Source organism: Drosophila montana, unplaced genomic scaffold (genome assembly GCF_035044405.1).
Source record: "Drosophila montana isolate Dmon_TW-CO22-7 unplaced genomic scaffold, ASM3504440v1 contig_3838_1, whole genome shotgun sequence".
Classification (NCBI taxonomy): domain Eukaryota; kingdom Metazoa; phylum Arthropoda; class Insecta; order Diptera; family Drosophilidae; genus Drosophila; species Drosophila montana.
Genome location: NW_026998709.1, coordinates 114,712 through 139,248, shown reverse-complemented (window position 1 = coordinate 139,248; position 24,537 = coordinate 114,712). Strand labels below are relative to the sequence as shown.

The window sequence follows — 24,537 nt, the reverse complement described above, 5'->3', positions numbered from 1 at the left end:
AGTAAGAAGACGTGTGTCGGAGTGGCAGAAGGAAAACATAACCCCAAAACGGGTAGCGGAGCGCTAGGGCTCCAGACAGTGCGGCAAGGTTTTCTTGTTGGGAAACAGAGTAGGGTAGTGCTTAACAATTATAAAGAAGGTTATGTGAATAAAGTAATACTCATAAAGAATGTCTGCTAATCCTTGTCACCTTTTATTAACACTAACCTCGGGTACCGTGGCTAGCCGGTACTCAACATGACCTTTCCTTCCTAACTTAAAGCGTAGTATCGAGAGACGATGCTTCATTAGGTCGCTCGACATAACCCCTTTCCTAACCTAAAGCGTAGTGTATCGAGAGGCGAGGCTTCATTACGTCGCTCATAATAACAACCCCTTTCCTAACCTAAAGTGTAGGGTATCGAGAGAGACGAGGCTTCGTTACGTCGCTTATGGTAACCATCCCAACAGTAGTTTGTGTGTGGGCTGGGACGGACTTTGGCAGAGACCGCTGCACTATCCATCGAACGCTGAAGGTCAGCTCGGTCGTTCCGGATATGCGCAGGCCTTTCCGCTAGGAGGATCGAAGGCAGAGTAGCGATATTTGTGACACTTCCCCTCTCCCTCCAACCCGCCAACTAACAAATGTCTTGTAGGCTTGCTGAACCTTGCGAGAACGAGATTTGTACCCCAGCCAGTAGCTTCCTTACAATTTATGCAGAATTCATCCCTCATTGGGGGAAGTTGGATTTTGTTTGGGAAATTTCGTGTTCAAAATCATTTCCAAAAATCTTTACGAAAAATCATTTGAGACATGTTTCAGACGTTTTGTAGAATCCAAGCTTCCTCGTTGGAAAACACCGATCAAAGATTTTTGAGCAAATTAATGAACCTGTTAAATATGTGTTTCAGAAGTTCCACCCGCAACAGTGGTAAATTGGCAAAAAAGGGTTGTATTACAGTTTTCTGATTACCATCCGATCGGCTTTAAACAAATTTTTGGAAATTCGACAGTGGAAATTTGTGGGCAAATGTGGTATTCATTGGCAACTGACAACGTGGTCGGTAGGTAAGCGGCAATTGCTATATAATGAAAGATACAATGCCGACTTTAGGTTTTAAAAAACACTTTTGGAAACAACGGTTTCGTTTCAGAAGAAAATATCACACAGTTGACTTCTTATAACACACAAGTAAATTTGCACAGATTTTACATGAGTTCAGTTTCAATAGGAAACCAACATTTTCTAATGTGATTCACTACACTACAATAAACGGCCCCCATGCCATGCCCGCTTTTGCTGACTTACGGGAGGAAAACTTAAACCTGAAAAAAATAAGTTCGCATATCTAATGGAAAAAGGTATCTGACGACCCTCTAAAATCAAATGGTCAGCACACTGGTGAATGGCTAGCAACTTCACTGTTCCTGACGTAACCAATATATTGTAGAAAAAAAATACAGTTTTCAAAATTGATCTACAGAAAGCATACCATCAAATCTCATCTTTCAGGCACTCCCAAATATTTCGACTTCGCGTCATACGTTACTCGTATGGTAGAAACTCACACGAACAAATGTAGATTAAAGGTGGAGCCAGCATAGAGCACCATTGCATCGAAGAATTTTGTCGTGCGAGTGCTCTTAAAACCTATAAAACATGGTCAAAATACAGGACTTGAATATGGATTTGTAGCTTTTGATTTGAAACAGGGCATATAATGGTCAAAATACAGGACTTGAATATGGATTTGTAGCTTTTGATTTGAAACAGGGCATATAATCAGCTATTCAAAACACAAGCAGAACCTACGTTCAAAATTATAGGTTCTGACCCATTTTCCACGGGTTCAAGGCATAAAAGTTGTTTAGTTGCCTTATATGAAAACTACTGCCGATAACGGTGAAAGTAATTTTTATTGCACAAGCTTCAGCTTATTGATGTTAGCGATTTCCAGATGTGCACCTGGGGCTCTTAGTAGGAACTATTGCATCGCCCTCTATCGGTGGTCTCATTGCGGTGTCTAAAACCATGTCGCTATCCGCGCAACGTGTTGTTACACAACAAGGACCACATGGTCTAACATAAAAGACATTACCAACAACAGAATGCTAATCGAGCGCCCAGCTAGCCAATCTCATTCGCCAGCAGCAAATTCCCGAGGTGTACGGATACCCGCAGTTAACATACCGGGCTATGTTGCTAGTCTGACAGGTACTGTCGGCTTTGACGCCTGATGATCTCGATTTCGCTGATTGAGGGCCTGATTCGCATCCTCTAATCCTTCAAAATACGACGGCGGCAGAAAGATCTCCAGAAAATCCGCTTTAAATGCGAACCACGACACGTACAGTCACCCCTATTAGTCAATCCCTGTGAATAACTTATGTTTTTGTTCGTTCTTCAATCTTAAGAAAAAACAGTATTTCCACTTCCTGACTTGCTCCGCTATGATAAAGTACCCTTCGCCTTGGTTGGTGGGCGAGCTCTTTTCTTCGCCCCAAAAACGGGTCATTGTTCCCGGGTCATCATCAATAACTGAAGCTCTTGTTTTGAAGGCCGCGCGAACTTAGAAAATTTGAGTGTGGGCTCGATTTTGCGCTATAATAACTATTTTTGGAGCGCATATTTAATACAGATAACTTAGCGCGAGACCATTAACCAAGTTAATGTTTCGGTTGGTTGCGAATCCCTGAAAAACGGTTGCTTCCTGCGAGAGTATTTATTTAACAACGTACTCCCATCCTGGTATTTTTGAACTAAAAATAATATCTTATAATTTTGAATTGATTAGGCCGCTCTTGTTCATTTTGATAACAAGACGTTTTTATTAAAATTCTTTTCCTACACGTTTCAGGGTCCTGTCGCGCCTTTATTAGGGTGTGTGTATTTATATATTTTCAAACAAAATGTTGATTCATACGTTCATTTATGTACATACCATCGGGTATTGCCCGTGGAAATTTCCGTGCTAAAAATTTTAGATATAACCTTTCCACTAAGAACACGCGAACATATATCGCTCGTGATTAGCCTCAACTTCTTGGGCTAATGCTACAGCAGAAGGTCTTGCGGAATAAAGAACATCGCTTAACGACTTTCTGGTTCCCGAAATAAGTACACGTAGTTTTCTTTCAACGAAGCGGGTACGGTGTTGTCGTAGGTGTCATGATAGTCTTGATTATTAGCAGAGTCAGTTTTTTCTCTACTTCGTCATAATATTGCAAGAGAGTCACATATTCCTGACGGAGCGTTGAAATTTCTTGATCTATCAGATACACTGGTCGTTTGTCTGCGTATATAAAATCTAACCGGTTGATTATGTCCTTAAAATTAAGAGGAACGTCAAAAGACGAAAGTATCATATCAGATGAACCTTTTATTTTGTTCCTCAATTTGCCTAAAGCTTGGTAATGTTTCGAATTACCCTCGTATCTTTCGTACACTATGTATATGGTATGTGCCGCTTTTCTCCATGTCCGGCAGGGACTTCATAATATCTAAAGTCTAGTTGCACATGACACTTGCTCTCATTTCGGCATCTCAATATGTTTCTACTTCAGGTGTGCCGAAATTCACTCTACCTAAGTGTTGTTTAATGTCTTGTAATTTTTTATTGAAGCTTTGTTTTTGCAAGGCGAGTGCGCTTAAGACTGTACCTTCTATAATAGCTTTCAATTGCTCGTTTGCCATTGCCATATTGGAGTAGCTTTGATTTTTATAATGATGTTCTAAATAATCTGTGCTTCTAAATTTCTTTAATTTGCCTAGTAAATCCTCTCATTTACTTTCACTCATATGTCTTTTTAACACAAACACAAAGAACAAAACTTTGTTCCGTTTTTATTTTTGTATTAAAAATTCTGCCTTTATTTGGATTTTTGGTTCCGGCTAACACATACAATTCTTGGAATTTTGGATTTTATTTAATTTTAATTTTTAATGTTTCGTTGCCGCTAAGAACACGCCCGTGGAAAATTGAAATCTACCCATCTTGATCTCTACTTCTATTTAAAAATATGTTTTTAGTTCAGCGAATTAAGAACCAAGTGTTGGAATCTACGGTTTCCGCCCATGTTAGTCGGTGAGGATCTTGAAGCTGAAGTATAAACTTTCTTTTATTAAACCTTTGCCGCGTTTTCCACCCAAGAGCGTATCGGACATAATTTTCAAAGATCTTTATTCAAATTAATTTAATGGATGTCTCACACTTAATGCAGAATCCATCCCTCATTGGGGGAAGTTGGATTTTGTTAGGGAAATTTCGTGTTCAAATCATTTCCAAACATTTTTACGAAAAATCATTTGAGACATGTTTCAGACGTTTTGCAGAATCCAAGCTTCCTCGGAGGAAAACGCCGATCAAAGATTTTTGGGCAAATTAATAAACCTATTGAATATCTGTTTCAGAAATTTCACATGTTTTCTGATTACAAACCGATCGACTTAAAGATAATTTTTTCTAAATTCGACAGTGGACATTTTTTGGCAAATTTGCAAATTCTTTTGTTAATTATAAGTTTTGAACTGATTTTCAAAGATCTTTGCGGGAATAAATTTGGTACGTTTCGACAAAGTTCATAAGTAGCTCTTGAATGAAAGAAGTTAATTTTTCGGCTTCGCGATTCACACTACAAAAAAAATATGGCCGGAAACCATTGATTCCAATATTTAATTCCTTATCATATCATAACCTCTTATCTGCAACATTTATGTAGCTCTATTATTTTACCATCCCAACATGGGCTCATAAAGCGTAGATCTACAACCACTAACCTTATTGAGTTTACTTCACTATTAATTGATGGTTTCAAGAAAAGAATGCCGAATGACGTCTTATATACTAAATTTAGTAAAGGTTTCGACTTTGTTAATCACTCCTTACAGCTTCAGAAATTATGCCTTCTCGGCTTTCCAGTCAATCTTCTGAACTGGATCTCAGAGTATTTGCGTAACAGAACCTAAAAGGTTCTTTTTAGAAATCCGTTTTCTAAATGTATTCAAGTGACTTCTGGTGCTCCCCAAGGCAGTCATCCTTGCCAGCTGCTCCTTACTCTTTTTATGAATGACCTTCCCTCGATACTGTCTTACTCTCGAGTACAAATGTATGCTGATGATGAGAGATTGTGCCTAGCATATAAAGATATGCCATTATGTAATCTCTGACAAACCGACATCGGTGCCTTTCAGTCTTGCTGTCAAATCAACCTGTTAAATGTAAACTGTTCCAAATGCAACGATATGACTTTATAAAAAAGCCCTCCTCAAATGGTTTTTTACACCCTTGATAGATCACCACTCGAGCGTGTCAACAGTACCAGTAATAAAGTTAATAATCTAGGTGACATTCTTGATCAAGTAACGTCCGTGGTCAATAAAGCCAGTATTTTCCGTACACGACTAAGAACCTTTATATATCTTTGGTACGTCCTATTCTAGAGTATGCTTCATGTATCTGGTCGCCACAACATTGTATTCACCACGACAGAATTGAATCTGTACAGAAACTATTCTTGTATTTTGCCCTTTGTTGGGCGGAAAGTGAGATGCTGCACGTTGCATAGCGATTCGCGCGACATGAAATAACTAAATAAATAAAAATAAAAATGCACTAAGAACATATTTTTAAATAGAAGTGGAGATCAAGATGGTACGGGTAGATTTCAATTTACCGCGGGCGTGTACTTGGTGGAGAAGTAATATCTAACAGTTTTACAACAATACGTTGAGCAAAGCCGGGCAATACACGTTAGTTATTTATAGGCTTATAGGTTCGGGATAATTATTTTTGACAATAACATCAAACCATTTTGCATTGTAGCGAATTTATAACAATACATGCAAACTGTAGCAGACAAAAAGCTGAACTATACAGGTTAAATACACACAAAGAAAATAAAACAAAACGACAAGGTTTTATTAAACATTTTTAAATATACTGAGACAATTGTCAGAGAGCATCGGGAGAAGGAAGATTATACAAGAAGGAGCAAACCTGTCGTAAAGTACAACAAAAACTATCGTGACAAAATGATGACATTACTAAATTACATGCCCATAAATAAAACAATGAGAAAGGAAGGAAAGATCAATTTAATTTTAAACAATCTTTAACAAGTTAGAGGTTATAGGTTCTGAACCCTCTTATTTTAACACCAACGCGCTCGTCTGCTATAGTAGTAATAAAGATAAACTAAAAATAAAATTTCCTTGGTTCCCTTCGAGCTCGCATTACTTGCTGCCCCCTCTACCCAACAGCCACACCAGCCAAAAAAAAAACCAAAATTAGTTTCCTCAGTAGGGTTGGAACTCGCAACATACCGCACTACTTGCCGCCGCCTCTACCCAACAACCACACCAATAATTGAATCTCAATGAGTAACAAACGGATTAAAATAGCAGCACAGAAAACAATATAATCGCAAATGCAATGCTTATGATAGAATTCATATATATAGAAATTCTTAGAGTTTGCGCTTGCTGCCGCTGTAACAAGGAAAGTCAAAACACATTTTCTTTAATAATTGTGTTTCTTAACCGATCTTGATGAAGTTTTCTAGATTACATCTTATTGTGTTATAGAATATTTGTGTATTCTCAAAAAGTCAATTGCATTTAATTGTGGCTTATATTGGTGGGCAATACAAATTGGAGTTTACTTGATTTATAGCCATGAGGTGATAGCGGGGTAGTGGCGATAGCTATAAAATGAAAGACACTTGATATATATATACTATTCTAGAAGCTACATGTCAAGTTTGGTGACTCTAGCTCTTATTATTTACCAAAACTGATCAAAAACAAACGATTTCGATATCGATTTTTATCGATTACTTGGAAACGGGGCAAGTTATCGAAAATCGGAATCAAACTCGATCTGCGCGGGCACTAGGATGACCTACAGCTAAAATGTCAATTCTCTAGCTCTTATAGGTTCAGAGATTGTAACACTCACAGAATACATCTTATGATTAGCAATAAGAATTCGTTTCTTATAAAGGATTAATGTATTGCTACATAGGATATGCTGCCAAAGGCCGCTTTTTAAGCTTGGGACTTGAAATTTGGAACATGTTCTCCTGTATATAGCCGTCAAGCAATATTTTGAGATTTTAGGCCACGTCCACTAGATGCGTGACATATGGGTAAAATCTTTATTTTTACTGCTAGCGCTTATTGCCCGGCCTTGGCCGTGAAACGTTATGTGCTACAAGTTATAGACATTACCTTTCCACCAAGTTCACTTGATTACCACTTCTATATAACAATATGTTTAAAGTGCATGGAATAAAGAACAAAATGTTGGAATCAATGGTTTCCGCATAAAAAATTCTTGTGGTAAGAGTCTTGAAAAAATAATTTTGGTTTATTAAACCTTTACGCGCATTTTTATACCCTGAACCCACTGAAAATGGGTGAAAAGGGTATATTGTTTTTGTGCAAATGTATGTAACAGGCAGAAAAAAGCATCTCCGACCCCATAAAGAATATATATTCTTGATCAGCATCAACAGCTGAGTCGATCCAGCCATGTCCGTCGGTCTGTCGGTCTGTCCGTCCGTATTTATGAACGCAAGGATCTCAGAACCTATAAAAAATGAAATGATATGAATAGCAGTAGGTCCTCCTAGTCTATGCGCAGCACGAGTTTATTTCCGATAATCGATAACTTACTCCGTTTCCAAGTAATCGGTGAAAATCGATATCGAAATCCTGTTTTTAAGCATTTTCGGCAAATAATATGAGCTAGAGTCACGAAACTTCTGCGTCTACTGCTTCTAGAATAGTATGTATATATCAAGTATTGTTCATTTTATACCTATCGCCACCTCTCCGCTTCCACCACAAAGCTAAAAATCAAGTTAATAAACCAACTTGTATTGCCCATATTAACCATTTTTTTCAAACAGATACTCAATTCTTGGTTTGGTTGTTGAGTGGTGGTGGTGGCATGAAGTGTGGTCTGTCGCGTGTTCGAATCTTATTGAGGGATCTATTTTCTTTTATACCCTAAACCCATACAAAATTGTTAAAAACCAATACGTAGCAAAGGACTTTGTCAATATTTTCTTCCTCATCACTGTGTCTTTAAAGAAGACAGTTCAACGACAAAGTTGCGAGTCGTTTTCGATGGCTCCGTAGCTACCTCGTCAGGAAATTCATTAAATGAACTATTGATGACTGGTCCTGTTATTCAAAGCTCTTTATTTTGCATCCTTCTTTGCTTTAGTAATTTCCCGGTCGCCCTAACAGGATATATTAGTAAGATGTATCGCTGCGTACGCGTTACAGCACCGGACGATTTCCTCCAATGCATTCTGTGGCGAGACTCACCAGAACAGGATGTAAAGATTTTTAAGCTGGATTTTCTCTCTGTCCGTGTTATGCATCAGCTGTCTGTGGATGGGGAAATTAACTTCCCAATTGGATCTCGGATTCTGCGGAGTGACTTCTACGTTGACGACATCATTTCAGGTGGTGATTCGATTCAAGAAGCAAAGGAAATTCTTAGTCAGACGGCTGGAATCTTGGGCTTCAATCTGGTGTTCAAATAATGATGCTGTTCTAGAAGGGATACCCGAAGAGGACAGAGAATCGTCTCTAAAGTTTGATGATGGGAGCAACATCACCAAAACTCTTGGACTTGATTGGGACTCAGCGTCGGATCGGTTGCTATTTTCGTTCTCGTCCATTCAGCAGAAATCCAAACCATCTAAAATATCGATTCTGTCGACTATAGCTCGCTTATATGACCCGCTTAGACTTAGGGCTGGTAATCGCTAAGGCTAAAATCTTTTTGCAGCAGATCAATCCCTCCAGCAGAGTAAGAAGTTCACGGTTTCTTCGACGCCAGCATCGAAGCGTATGGGTCCTGTGTCTACGTCATTTCTCGACGACCACAAGCCAGTTGTCAGGTGTTGTGTTCCAAATCACGCGTAGCTCCTCTGAAAACAATCACAGTTCCCAAGCTAGAGCTCTGTGGCGCCGTCTTATTAGCTAATCTCCTGCGTGAGATATCTAAAATTGCACTCTTTGATGGAAAATTCGACTGCTGGTCGGATTCTTCTGCTTGCCTTTCCTGGATAAAGACCGAGTCCTGCAAGTTAAATGTGTTTGTAGGTAATCGTGTTACAGCAGTTGAAGAGCTAACAAATGGCATGGAATCGTCACTGTGGTTCAACGGCCCAGAATTTCTATGTGGGAACAAATTGGACTGGCCTGCTTCTTGCTTGCATGCCAGAAAGGCTAGAACTCGAGCTAAGAAAAAAGGTCCTTGTTGCGTCATCTCCCTTCGTTAATATATCTGCCACTTGTAAATACGCTAACTCATTTGATACAATGCAGCGTATATTCGCATATATCTATAAATTCATACACAGAAGCAGGCATCCTGGACTAACAGTGTGTGATATACAAAATGAGACCCAACTCTTACTGCGGCTCGCCCAGAGAGCACATCTGTGGGAAGAAATTAAATCACTGCGATCAAGAAGAGCTGTAAAGCCATCCAGTTGTATCGCATCACTTAACCCTTTTGGGATGAGTTCGGCATTCTTAGAGTTGATGGGCGCCTGAAAAACTCTTCGCTGGATTTCGAAGCTCGCCATCCAATAATTCTTCCGCGGCCCCATCCCATCACGGATTCACTCATTATAAGGTTTCACAATCAGGACTTACACGCTGGTCCACGGGCACTTCTGGCTCATATTCGGTTGCAGTATTGGCCGATTGGTGGAAGGAAGACCGTATCCAAGGTGGTTGGCAAATGTGTGAGATGCCTTCGTGCCAAGCCACGATTAGTAGAGAATATAATGGCTGATCTTCCCAAAGAACGTTTGACTGCTTGTCGAGCCTTTGAACTCACTGGCGATGACTATTGTGGACCATTTTTCTATAATCCAGACGTACGTAATATGCTCCAGTCAAATGCTACATGGCTGTCTTCGTCTGCTTCGCGACTAAAGCACTTAACCTGGAGCTGGTCAAGGATCTGTCGACGGCTTCATTCTTGATTGCGCTCAAGAGGTTTATATCGACTCGAGGCAGGCCATCTCAGATATGGTCGGATAACGCTACCAACTTTGTCGGCGCCAAGAACGAGCTTCTGGAACTCAAGCGTCTTTTCATCAGTCACAATCGTATTGACTCAGTGCACAAGTTTTGCATGGCTGACTCCATTGATTGGAAGTTTATTCCCCCTCGTTCGCCGCATTTTGGCAGCCTTTGGGAAGCAGCAGTGAAGGCAGCGAAGCATCATGTTTATCGTGCTGTCGGCTCTTACGTTCTCAACTTCGAAGAACTTCGCACCCTAGTCTGCCACATAGCATCGATAATTAACTCCAGGCCATTGTTTCCTCTTTCAGAAGATCCAGCAGACCTAGATGTGCTCACTCAGCTCATTTCTTGATTGGTGGACCCAGCTCATCGTTCGTTGAGCCCGATGTGATGCACCTTCAATTCAATCGTCTGGATGGCTGACAACGCGTAACACACCTCCAACAACTGTTTCGGTCCCGCTGGCGTGAAGAATATTTAACGCTGCTTCAGTTGCGCTCCAAATGGCGTAATCCGAAACCAGACCAAGTGTCAAAAAATCTGTCGCCTCTTAGGTGGCCACTGGCGAGGATCACGGAGCTAATCGTGGGAAATTATGGAGTCGCGTAGCTGTCTTGCGCACCGCAACAGGAGAGATAAGGACAGCTGCAAACAAGCTGTGCCTACTGCCCATCAAGGACTCAGTTGAAAGCCCATGCCTTTCAACGGGGGGAGAATGTCTGGCTACGCAGCCAAAACAGCTGGAGCGACCTCGCCACTGATAAGAGCAGCATCGTCTTCTTATCTTATAATACTTGCTCTGCGAAGTAACTGCTTAAATTTCGCTCTTGGGATTACATTTACATTAAGCTTGCGCTCTTCGCTGTAATGATATTTTATTGCCCTAGCGTTAACCTACGCATCGGCCACTTGCATTATCAAAACTTATTAATTTTGTCGCAATTATCGCTTTGCTAAAATCGGCACGTACCAACTCGGGTTCGCTTGCCTACAAAACCTATTGTTCTTAAATAATAAAGACAGACCAATTCGGGTCTGTCTGCTTATCTTAACTTATAATAAATATATAAATAAATTGGAACACAAGAAATAAAATAAAGTTATTTATTTCTATTTGTGAAAGCTATTGAAAAAGCTCAATAGCGCAACAATCTTTTTAAGAATATACGAATATTCCATAGCAGAATAAGCTCTTCTGAAAATTTCATCAAGATCGGTTAAGAAACACAATTAAAACGTGTTTTGGATGGCCTCGTGTTTGCGGCGGCTAGGGAAAATTGCAAGAATTTCCATATACATGTACACACACACACATTAATACGCGTCTTTATTGGATTCTGTCACAGCATTGCAATAGCGGTTGTATTGTTTTCTATGCTGCTATTTTAATCCGTTTTTTTCTCACGAAGACTCAATAATTGGTGTGGCTGTTGGGTATAGGCGGCGGAAATTAGTGAGGTCTGTTGCGAGTTCGAACCCTACCGAGGAAACTATTTTTTTTTGGCTGGTATCGAGAAAACAGTTTTTTAAAAAAATTTTTTATTACTGCTCAAGCAAACAAGCACGTAGCGCGAGCTGAGTTGTTGGTAGTAGAGCGTTCAGGGTATTCCCTAGTCGGGAGCTCCCGACTAGCGCCTATTACTTGTTCATCTAAGAGTGGTGACCTTTATGAAAACGTATCAAATAAATTCTTTTTGAAAATAAGCTTGAAACCGATAAGCAAAAAATAAAAATTTTGTGCAAAGCTCCACAGTTACGGTTTTTTTAAAATCGCTAAGACACATAATCATTTAATTTTTTTTATAGGCTTTGAAATTTTGCGATAAGTGTGAAAAACGTAGCAGATGAATTTTCATAAAAATCTTTGAAAATGATCAGATGAAAAACGAATACATTTTATACAACACTTTAATGCCAATTTACCACTATTGCCGGTGAAATATTTTAAATAGATGAGAAATTGTTCATTAAGTTCTTACATAGGGATTTGAAAATAAGGTTGTAATCTGACAAAATCTTTGACTTCGACAAAAAAATCTCTGAACGCATTCCCACCGAAGACGCTTGGATTCTGCTTAAGGGGTGAAATAAGTCTCAAATAATTTTTCCCCCACCAAATCTTTGACCCCCATTTATACCGAGGAGGCATCGATTTTCCGAAAAATGTGAAGCACCCCTCAATGAATTCAAACAAAGATCTTTAAAAATGAGTTTGAAGCCGATTGAATGGTAAATAAAAGAGTTTCATACAAACATTGTTTGTGATTTTGTCACAGCTGCGGGTGGCCCATTGCATGCCATATTCAAATAATCTTTATTTTCTTTAAACTGTTTTATGCTTTTACATTATACGAAATTTATTAATTTTGTAGTTTACCTAAACATATTTCGTATTTCAAGAGTCTCAGAGCAGACATTACGTTTTTATTATTTTTATTTTCTAAACACTAAATTTATATTTTGTAAAAAACGTGTAATATAAATGAAATAAAATGAAACGTATATCTTAACATTTTATTGCAGTCCTTGGAAAGCACCCGACGAATGCTTGCTCTTTGTGAAGAGGTAAGATACCCAAATTAATTATTAGTAAATTTCTGATTAACTAAAACGTTTTTTAATGAATTAAATTAATAACTAAGCTTCGATGTGTACAAAAGATTTATAGTCATCAAGTGAACATCCGTATAAAATTAATTAAGCTGCATAGGCTTTAAGTTGTGTGATTTCAAATTTTACAGAAACTTCTGATATACGTTTAAGTTCAATCTTAAAATCTCTACCTCTTAGATCACAAGAATCTTATTATTTAAATATGTTTTATTTTTTGCGCTGGAATCGATCAGTGCCTTCGGAGGCACGAATATATAAGGGAAGAATGTACAAGTTAGGAGCTAATATGATATTTACAATGATTATATGATTTTTTACAAAGAAAGGGATGGAGATATTTAAATAATTCGCCTCGTAGGTAGGTCATCGGGGTGTAGCCTTCGGAGGCACCTCTGTCTGTTGGGGTCAGCCAGAACCCAGGCGGCCGCGCTATGCAGCTTGCTTTAAGGATTATGTAGCCAGACGAGCTTTTGAAGCTTTCTAAAGCATTTGGTTCTCGTTGCTGCGATGTGAGACCCCCATATGACCCTTCAGTCCAAGTTGACACGCAAAGAGAGCGAATGATCTGCTGTGCTCAATGGTTTCTCCATCGAACCGTAGCCCCTGGCAGCTGTCTGGGCGCAGCGTGAAAGTGACGCAAGCGGATTTGGCACAGATTGTGGCGACGTTCCAGTTAGCTGTCCAATTTTCGACCTGCAGCAGCCAGTCCTGCACTGCATTTGTTACAGATTGTAAGGATTCTTGTGAAGCCAGTAAGGCGGTGTCATCCGCATAGGTTGCCACCAGCAGTCTTGTGGGGCTGAAGGCTGCATTGTTTCGTCCTTGTATGGGGAGGTCCGCCATGTACGGCGGGTACAGCAACGGACCGAGGACGCTGCCTTTTGGGACACCTGCTTTAATGCCTTTGATATGCGACCTTTGGTCTTTAATGGCCACGTTAAAGGTGCGTCCTGCCAGAAAGGAGCTCAGGATGCTATAACATGACACAGGGAGTAGGGCTTTGATTCGGAGAATCTAGCTTGAAGATTGCTCCTATTGCACATACCGCAAAGCAAAAATATTTCCACGGAATTAAAGTTGGATCTGTTTAAACACATTGTACCAACTTAAAATATATAAAGATATGAAGGGTTAATGTTTTATTCAAATTTATTTAACAGGCAAAATCAAGAGACTTTGAACAGATATATACTCTCGATCAGGACGACAAGCTCATTTGATATGTCCGGCGGTCTGTATGCACTTGCCAATTCCGGAAAATGTATGAACTATAACTTTTAAGAACGCATTTTCGTGTATTATACACATGCTTATATATTTCCATTCCATTCCCATTGTTTGGTCAAGTAACCAACGGAGACAACACCGACGGCTGCGTGCTGTAACCAACAGCAGAAGACGACAAATTGCTTGCGAGCTCTTTGTAAGCTGCTGCTCACTCTCTATCGTTAGCCCTTTGCCCTTTGCCAAAGCAGACGCGCATGAATGTTTGTGTGTACATATATACAGAAATTTTTGGGATTTGCGCTAGCTGCTGCTAACACTTGCGCACATAACTTTTGTGTTTCTTAACCGATCTTGATGAAATTCAGCACTAGATCTTATTGTATAATACTATAAACTATTAGTGTATTCTCAAAATGACAATTGCATTAAAATTGTGGCTAAAATAGGTAGGCAATACAAGTTGGTTTACTAACATGATTTATAGCTATGTAGTGGTAGCGGGGAGGTGGCGATAGGTAAAAATGAAAGATACTTGATATATATATACTATTCTAGAAGCTAAATGTCAAGTTTGGTGACTCCAGCTCTTATTATTTACCAAAATAGCGCCAAAAACAGGATTTCGATATCGTTTTTAATCGATTACTTGGAAACGGGGCAAGTTATCTTCTATCGGAAGCAAACTCGATCTGCGCGGGGTCTAGGAGGACCTACAACTAAAATTTCCAGACTCTTATAGGTTCTGAGATCCTTGCGTTCATACATACGGACTGACGGACGGATGGACGGATAGACGGACGGACTGACGGACAGACAGATGGACATGGCTAGATCAACTCGGCTGTTGATGCTGATCAAGAATATATATACTTTATGGGGTCGGATATGCTTTCTTCTGCCTGTTACATATATTTGCACAAATACATTATACCCTGTTTACCCATTTTGAATGGGTTCAGGGTATAAAAACGAAGCAGATTCGATTTCGAATATTTTATTTCGTTGTGCTTGTGTTCGTGCTTTCGGTTAATCAATGCTACTGTTTTCTCTATAAGTAAGATCTTAACAGGACACATTCAGTCGGCCGCTCAGAAAATGCAAGTCTGTCGAAGAGCAAAACGAAAAAGGTGGATGCGAAAAGTGTCTTTATTTGCTGTTGTCATGTGCCGATATCTATGAAAGCTAGAGCGAGAGAGAGCGAGAGAGAGAGAGAGTAAAAGAGGGCACGACATAATACAATTATGCATGTAGGCGAGCTACTTTATATATGTGTACATATATATGTACATACATCAAAGCTATAAGAATACACCCATTAAATAATTTATAATTTGTTTATAATGTTTATGTATGTGAATTTTTATGTGTGTCGTTAGACACACATAAGCACGTAAGTCCATGCATATTCACAAAAGACACTTTGGCAGTTTTTTTTTCTGTTCAGTGTTCATGTCCGATACAACAAATACGAAAAGTGTCTTTGCTCGTGCCTAAGGTCTGCTGCGTATAAACAGAACTTTGTCTGTTTTCTTTCCCCCTTATTGATTCTGTAAGACAAAAACTGTTTTTTTGCATATCAGCCCAAAAGTAAGGACTGAAATTTGCCACCTCTGTATAAAACGGAAATAGTTGCAATTTAAATTTTGAAAGTCCGTGTTGATGTGCGCACTGGTTAGCAAACCACCAGATCTGCGCTATAGAAGGTCCGGGAGTATATGGGTCGAACACGTGGTCACGTTGGTCTGTCTGAGCGTGCGGCAAGAACTAATGGGTAGCGAGATTCAGTGCTTATTTGCAGACAATCAGAAGATGCTGAAAAGTTGGCCCCGCCTTGGGAAATACACTCCCTGCTACCAGTCTACCGAAGATTATCGCCATTTGTTGCTTTGACGCCGCAATTCAGCCTGCACCTTCCTACGACATCAGGAAAGGCACACTTCGACTCCAAGTTCGAAGTTGTCAATGTCCGCATTCTGAACATTTTTCTTTAATCTGGTGAAAGGTTATAGCCGAGCGCTCGGGAGCGCAGGGACTTTGACTTCGAGCTTGGATGCCAATGCACATGGGGTTATTACACCCACGTATAAATCTGAACTTTATAATTTTTAATCCATTAATGGCCAGGGAAAGAGTGACGCCAAGCCAATATTAAAAGAGGCAAATACAAGCGGTCAAGACACGATATTTTCATTCGCAACGGCGTAATTATTAACATAGGTCATGGTCACTCTGGTTATGTTATTATCCTAAGCTGACCATACGTATTTGCATAAATGTTATGGTGCAATGCTGCCCATCGAAGTTTATTGCGATCAGCTAATCATGCCAAAGCCAATGTATATTTAAATTTGCAAAAATCAGATTTATCCCCCACCACAAATTACCTTCTAAATTCGGAAAAACTAGATAAAAAATGTTTCGCAATTTATTGAACATTGTAATAACTTTAGATAAACCCATGCTATATTATTCAACAATATTGTGCGGATGATGAACATTGGATGGCAGATAGATTTTATTGGGAAATAAAGTTCAAGCCATTTCCCCATTGGGCATCCAGACTTTGGTGAACGCTGCTAATGTTGTCCACGTGCGCTTTGTAAAGGTCGAAAGGGCTATAAAGCGGTATATATGAAACGCATATACAAATAATGCCAGTAATGCCTAACACAGCCATTGTAATAACAAGATAGAGGCTCTAGTCGGGACTTCCCGACTAAGGGATATCCTGAACCGTTTTCCTCGCGCTACAAGCGCGCTTGCTTTAACAGTAATAAAAAAATGTGTGCTAGCTATTAAAGGAAAGCTTCTTGATCGGTATATACCAATCGAGAAGCTATATTTGGTTATTCTAGCTCTTAAAACTAAGAGATTTGCTCAAAAAACAGAAAGTCGATATCGAGTTTCATCCACTGCATGGAAACGCACCAGGCGGACCTACGTTCCAAATTTTGTTCGGTTACACGGACATCAGACGAACAGGGCTAGATCGACTCGGCTATTGATGCTAATCAAGAATATATATACTTTATGGGGTCAAAGATGCTTCCTTCTGCCTGTTACATACATTTGTGTATATGCACAAATATATTATACCCTTTTTACCCATTTTCAATGGGTTCAGAGTATAATCAGGATCCTCAGCAAGATCCATAAAGGACAAGCCCCGTCCATAGCAGCACCTTATTCAAAATGCATTCACACTATTTATATACATAAATGCATACATACAATGAACATGAATTCACGTGCGCAATTCAAATGTCACACAGTGACTATACTGATTGTTTGATTGAAATGGTCAGAGTGGAGGCCTTATTTCACAATATCAGCTGTGCGAATGGCATTCGCACAAATACGGTTCCTAATACGAGTCCATCACACACTTGCACATACACGACAAATAGTAGAGTAAAGCTTGCTTGCTTAGGATTTACCGAAAAAAATAATTTTCTTGACTTATTTAAACTTTTTAATGGGTGAAGGAATACAACTAACATTATTAAAAAAATAAAAATAAATTTAAACAAGTAAGAGGCTCTAGTCGGGAACTCCCGACTAGAGGATACCCTGAACCCTCTTCTTCCGACACCAAATACAGCTCACGCTACGCGCTCGTTTGCTTTAGCAGTAATTAAAAAGAAATTAAAAAAATTTCCTCAGTAGGCTTCGAACTTGCAACAGACCGCATTACTTGCCGCCACCTCTACTCAATAGCCACACCAGCCAAAAAAAAAAGAAAATTGTTTCTACGGTAGGGTTCGAACTCGCAACAGACCGCATTACTTGCCGCCACCTCTACTCAATAGCCACACCAGCCAAAAAAAAAAGAAAATTGTTTCTACGGTAGGGTTCGAACTCGCAACAGACCGCACTACTTGCCGCCGCCTCTACTCAACAGCCACACCAATAATTAAGTCTTAATGACAAAGAAACGAATTAAAATAGCAGCACCGAAAACAATGCAATCGCAATTGCAATGCTGTTGATAGAATTCAATAAAGAAGCGCGTGAATGTGTGTGTGTATGTGTATACAGAAATTCTTGCGCTCTGCGCTAACTGCCGCAAACTCGTGGCCAGCCCAAACACATTTTCTTTAATAACTTCTGTGTTTCTTAACCGATCTTGATAAAATTTTCAACAGTAGATCTTAGCGTGCTATAGAATATATTCTTAAAAAGCCAATTGCATTAATATCGTGGCATAAAGGTGACTATAGCTCCTAAAATTACAAGATTTGCTCAAAAATCAGGATTTCGATATCTATTTTTATCGATTATTAGAAAATAGTGCAAGCTATCGAGATTCGGAAACAATCTCGTACTGCGCGGGCACTAGGAGCACATACACTTTAAGTCTCTAGCTCTTATAGGTTCTGAGATGCTTGAGTTCATATATACGGACAAACGGGCGGACGGACGGACGGACAGACAGACTGACAGACAGACGGACATGGCTAGATCGACTTGGCTATTGATGCTGATCAAGAATATATACACTGGGGTCAAAGATGCTTCTGCCTGTTACATACATGTGCGCAAATACATTATTCCCTTTTTACCCATTTTCAATGGGTTCAGGGTATAATAAACTTGATTTAAGTATGGTACACAATCACTCATGTTTGAAGACTAGTTTCAATAGTGTTTGGCTAATATTATCTACTACCAGTAAGAATACAATAGACAAAATAGTCTAGCAATAATTTTTTACAAAAAAGTTCCCAAATCAATGAGTGAGTTTAGCTATTACAATTCGAAACAAATATACATAAATTCAGCAGAAATACAAGTAAGAGTAAAAACTTGAAAAAATCTGATGTCAAAAAATTATGGGTCATAGAAGTCCGAGCTGAGCCATATCTTAACTAGTACTATGGCATCAAAATCATATTGGGAAGTTGCCACGTGAACCACTAGTGATTTGGTTCAGATTCCAGATATATTCTGATAATATATCTTAAGTGTGTACCAGCGTAAACGAAGGAGCAGAAAGTATACATTTGCCTAACGTGGCGTGTACCCCGATGAGGTTTACTACCACGGTATTCGAAAATGCAACGAGCCGAATTAATGCGTCGGACTAGCGCCCCTCCGGAACTCTGCTTGCACAGTGAGCCTTCGGTACCAATTGAATGCATGTTGAGCGGAACAATACATTCCCTCATTGGCGGGAGGTGAGACCGACCGTAGCATTCTACTACCCATTTTAGTCCCTTACCAGACAAAGAATGGGTCATCTTATTTCGCCGCTCGAATTGGCTGGTTGTCCAAATCAACCATAACCAATCACCCAGGATTACCACGTGGAGGCCACATTCATAATATTGTGGGGCACATTGTGCCTTCGAGTCGACTTAACTAATGATTTACGAATTACGCAACATGCCCTTCTACATCGGTCCATTGAACCCCAATTCGCAGGAGCAGTCGAATAGTCGAGAGGTAATAAAAAATTATTTCCCAAAGCATGAAGAGCATCAGTAGGGCGAATGGCAAGTTTCCGCGCTGTCCCCCATGAAGATAAGCTTCCCAGAATTCAAATAGATTCAACGAGAAGAGTGGCAAGCGAAAGAGGAGGGATAGCCCTATTAGATAATCAAAAGCCTCTTACCGGTCGTCAATACGCAGTCAGGTGAAGACAGCAGATAAGGTCAGTGCTGTGTTTACAAGAGAGTGTGAATACTAGCAGCAGCACCACGCAACAGGTTAGCAAGCCATTTGGAGCAGCAAATATCTAATGGAGCCGAGAGTGATGATATTGGCCGAAATAGTTGTTGTAATAAGGAAGCAGAGCAAAGCGTGCGCTGCAATCTGGTCTCACGAGAACGCAAACCGAAATTGACCGCTAAAACAAGAGCAGCGATTAAAGAGAGTGTAAGTCATTCATGGGGAGTTTTTTAATATACGTAATATGTTTGAGAAAACATGTTGAATCTACGAAGATGTGCGTGAGCGAATATTGGTTATCATCCTCAGATTTAGACCTATGCACGAATTTAGACCCTTTTACTAATAAGGGCCATTACGATGTATTATAGACTTTTGCATATAAGGGTTAACGAACGCAGTTTAAAGTTGAGTAATCAGATTGATGATAAATCCGCACGTTAGCTCCTCAACCTTAAAATTTAAGTTGTCACACCAACTCTGGTTGCATTTTGGTTGAGAATTTGTCAACCTGTAAATATTTTAAACTGTGATTTACTTCCAGCAAATTGATTTTACACTGACAACAAGTTCGTTGTTATTGATAGTCCGCCTCTTCTTTTGCTTTTTCCGAATTCACTCAACTGGCTGCATAGACGGGTACATGACCTAGGTCGGTGCCCCCTGTAGCTGTTAAACAAGATTGTTGATCACTTTCAATGACGCGCTGATGAGACTTTAAATTGATTAAGTATTTAGGTCCTAGATTAGAAACAATCAGATCTCGCTCAACTGCTCAGAGAGCAAGAGAGTTAGAAAGCCATATGCTTTGTGTGCTGGAACGGCATCGCTGTTTTTTATTTTGTTCCCACTACAGGAAACTGATTTCACGTAGTCTCAATGCTTTCGATGCTCTCTGAATAATGTTTAAAGATTTTTTTAATGTTTTTGTGTATTCACAAGAAATATTGTGCACAAATTGAATTTTGCTCTAACTTTTCTTCCGTTTTGTAGGGACGAGTAATATGAAATAATAAAAGGGCATGTCATGTCGATGCAATATTGTTGCTATTTAGCTCGTTATTGTTGGTAAGGGTATCTAAGCGTTGGCATGTGGGCATGGAAGCTTTTGAGCCGGCCAGGCATGCACATTTACAAAAGTTTGTATATTGATATAAGCATTTTTGTGTTTGCGTGCTTGTCACTGCCTCCATATCCGATGCAAATTTTAAAATATTTTAAGTATTTGGGATTTCTGAAATTCCAGCTCACACATACAGCCAGTGTTTTTTATGATTTCGTGTTTGGAATGCAGAATGACTGTTGACCCTTTATTGCCGCCCGCTTAGAAGAAAGGGTAAACGCTCTGCACGCACCTATACTTGCATACATATGAAGGTCAAGTGGCTGATCGTTTGTTTCAAATAATATTCAATGCCCTTATCAGCTTTAATAGTAATACGGCAATTGAATAATAACATAAGCAAAAATCGTCACGCTCGCACCCCAAAACAAGCATTCTGCAATCAAAAGAACAGTGGCCGCAACAAACACACAGCAATACTAAAATATTGTTTTGCGCCCATGATCTTCTGCTAAAAATATTATATTTGTGTACATGATTTCTTGTGCAGACACATACACTTAAACGATCTTTACACATTATTAAGAGAGAATTGAGAGCACTGTGCGAATAGATATCGAGATAAAATACTGTGGTTAATCCACTAACACCTTCTTAGCTTCACATTTTGCGAATTATTAATCTCAAATTTCTTGGTAAGTAAGCAGCCCCGTGGAGCCAAGGACCAATATTTCAAAGCTATTATTGTCCCCGCTTACTTAGGCTATTATCAGCTGGGTTATCGCGTGTTTTTCCTATATTAATCTAATCGTGTCCTGCGAAAGTAAGACTGGAAGCCGTTTTGCTGATGCCCCCGATAGTAGGTAACAGCGCTACAAACAGAGTCTTGGGTATCCAGTTAGTCTGTTTATCAGTCTCCAACTTTTCTTCTGAGAAATCTTATTTCTCCCACGAATTCACCATCCGTGCTTCTCTCCTGGCGTCGCCTGACAACGATTGACCCGGCAGAGAACTGGATATTTAGGCCTATGACCCGATTTTAGGCTTTAATTAAGCCCATGCTGCCTCTTTACTTTTTCTTCCCATCACTTAGCTGTGTCTATAAAAGTGTACTTTACTTATCCTATACACCAATGTGAAATTTGGGTGACTTATACAAAGATTATTAATAAATAAATTTATCAACAAAAACAGGAAATATGGCTATCCTCGGCGTGCTGATAATACCTTTGTAGAATTATGAATTTCGATTTTGCAGACATGTAAAGAGAATATCGCTCATAGATGCTGAGATTAACAAACATGCCTTTTAAACACAGAAAATATTGAAATACAAAAACTAATTTATTGACAGATTTTTTATATAGAATGATATAAATAAGTAGTCCGCTATTATTGACAGCAAAACTTATGAGAGCCTAGTTTGGGCACGATAGCTTAATAAACAAAAAAGTTGTTTATACAAGAACCTAAATTAAGGTCAATCTTTCTTATGACTGTTATATTATATAGTGCTCCGATCCTATAGGTTCCGATCTATTAATTATTCTCATTGCGTCTGCGATGAATCCAGTAATTGGTGTCCGTAGGCGTCTGCTCAATGATTGTCTCTAATATCCTTGTGACGGACTTCAACAAGAACTTAATGCTCACACCTTTTTCAAATGCTGGCCTTATTGCTCAACAATAAAATAAGTGATTTATTGGGAAGTGCCAGAGTAATGTTTATTAATAGGTCGAGTATCGGCTTAACTATTCGTACGGAATTGAAAATGAAACCACCAGCGAGCTCAGCTCGCTACCAAGAATACATAAGCTACAAAACTACAGCTCGTAACTGCCAGGACGTCGCTGTCGCATTCGGCACATTGTAGTTGAAAAGCTAAATCTGGGTTATTCAATTAGTATATGGGTAGTGTTTTCGGACTGGAGGACCTTTGTGATAGATACCTCCAGCAGACTTACTACGGGGACTTTTCTGGAATCTCAATTAGCACGGACTTAAAATCATTATGATCAAATATGGTAGGATTTATTATGTTAGATCTAGCCAGTGTGATTGTGAGCATTAAGTTTTTGTTTCTGTTATAAAAATTCTATTTCTGGCTAATAATGACTAAAATAGGAGTAGGGAGTCAACGAGTTCATTTTTCCTTGCTTTAATTATCCGATTAACAGTATCGATTAGCTGATTTATCTTTTTCTGAGTCTCCGTGTTTACTATTACCTATTAATTACCTATTACCTGTCAATTCTTTGATTCAACTTGTTTTGATTCTGTAATTAGTATTTATTCTAAATCGGTGGAATTTGGTGAACCGGCCACTTCTGGCGATTCCATGCTGTATCTCTAATACGGACAAATTTCTGATGTGATCAACATCAACATCTAACAGCTTTCGCATGTATGATTGGGAAAATAATTCGGACAACTTTTCTGATTCTTTTCTATTTTCGTCTATTATGAGTATGTATTTGGAACGCGAATAATCGGTTATACAGTCATTTAATTTCGCTGGTAAGAATAAAATGGAGAAATGGAATTAAATCTATAGTGCGCTTGAGTGTTATTACTAATCTATATAAATTTTCTTTTGGTATGGTGAAACAACCGAATTTTGAGGTTGTCTTCGTGGACCCCCTCTTGTTATTGAGAACATACGGAGTCAGGTTGTTTACTAATCTTCTGGCAAATACCTTTTTGCCTACATCAAATATCCTGTTCTGCCTGTGGTTTCGTTCTTTCTTTCGCACCATTGCGAATTTTAAAAGTTTGTCGATACACGTCAGGTATTGTTGTACCAATGTTGATGTGTAGCATTTCGCCACAGTATGATGGGGTTGGGGTCCCTCCGAGAGCTTGTTTCTTCGGATGTCTGTCATTTTTAGCCTTAGTGCAGAATTTGTAGTTGGCCAAAGTTTCTGTTGCTAGCATTGTCATTTTTGGAAAGTAGTATTCCCACAAGATCTGTGTAATATTTTCTTGTGCGGCTCTCTGCGTGCGATTATGTTCTGCTGTTTGTTGTTTTGACGGAAAACTTTTATTATTTCATGTTGGATGCTTGCCACCGTTGGCAGATCGCAATGCATTTTGTTGACTACGTTCGGGTTGACTATTGCATTGACCTCATCTAAGGCTTCACTCCTATTTCTTAAATGGATCATGTGGCGTGCTTTCTCACCGAATAATATAAATTTTTGATTAAGACGAAACTGTGCTTCCTCTAAAACTATTTGGTCCCTAAAACAATTCAAAGGTTTTTCTGTCGCTCCTATCGTGTAGGTTAACGATAGTTCACTATGCGTTTTGGCTGCGTCGGACACTATCTCATTCTGGCGGGCGTTCATATTCTCAACAGAAAAAACGCCCGCGACATGGTTTTCTTTACCTGGCTCATAGTGGAATTATCTTCTAATCTTCCACCTTTTAATCTTTGCGTTTGGGTTCCCATCTGAAACTGCAAAGATCAAAGGTTGATAATCTGTGTTAATGTTTTGGTCACGTACCGTATAAGTTCTGCTGTATATTCCCTAGCGCCTAGACTGTGGCCAATAATTCTCTTTCATTGTTAGCATAGTGTGTTTCGATTTCTTTCAATGTTCTGGAAATCATAGTGATACCGATCGCAGAAGCATCGGCCTTCAGATGGAATAGTCTTGTGAAATCTTAATATCTGAGTATGACATCTTCTGATGCTGAGACATTTCTTAGCATCTCGTTGTGGGGCACCAAAATCAATGGAAGTCTATCTTTACTTGTTTTTGCCGATGGCTACCATTTTCACCTTTTAGCAGGTTTGTCAATAGACTTGCGACAGCTGCCATGTCTATAACAAAACAGCTGTACTAACTGTCCAAGACCAAGAATAATTTAAGCTGGAACAGATTGTTCGGTTCTGGATATTCCTTTATGGTATTTACCTTTTT

The 24,537-nt window shown here is 39.3% G+C and overlaps 2 protein-coding genes across 2 annotated transcripts in view; both read left to right on the top strand.

The window, feature by feature from the left end:
• Positions 1 to 9,915: 9,915 nt before the first annotated feature.
• On the top strand, positions 9,916 to 10,389 carry LOC135438061 (uncharacterized). Its single transcript, XM_064696182.1, has one exon. The coding sequence runs from the start codon at positions 9,916 to 9,918 to the stop codon at positions 10,387 to 10,389; it is 474 nt and encodes a 157-aa protein (XP_064552252.1).
• Positions 10,390 to 12,564: 2,175 nt separating this feature from the next.
• Positions 12,565 to 24,537, top strand: part of LOC135438060 (synaptosomal-associated protein 25-like) — a 123,403-nt gene continuing 111,430 nt past the window's right edge. Inside the window, exon 1 of the mRNA XM_064696181.1 lies at positions 12,565 to 12,602. Within this exon, the coding sequence (XP_064552251.1) occupies positions 12,582 to 12,602 (21 nt within the window). The 5' untranslated portion in view covers positions 12,565 to 12,581. The remainder of the gene's footprint in view (positions 12,603 to 24,537) is intronic.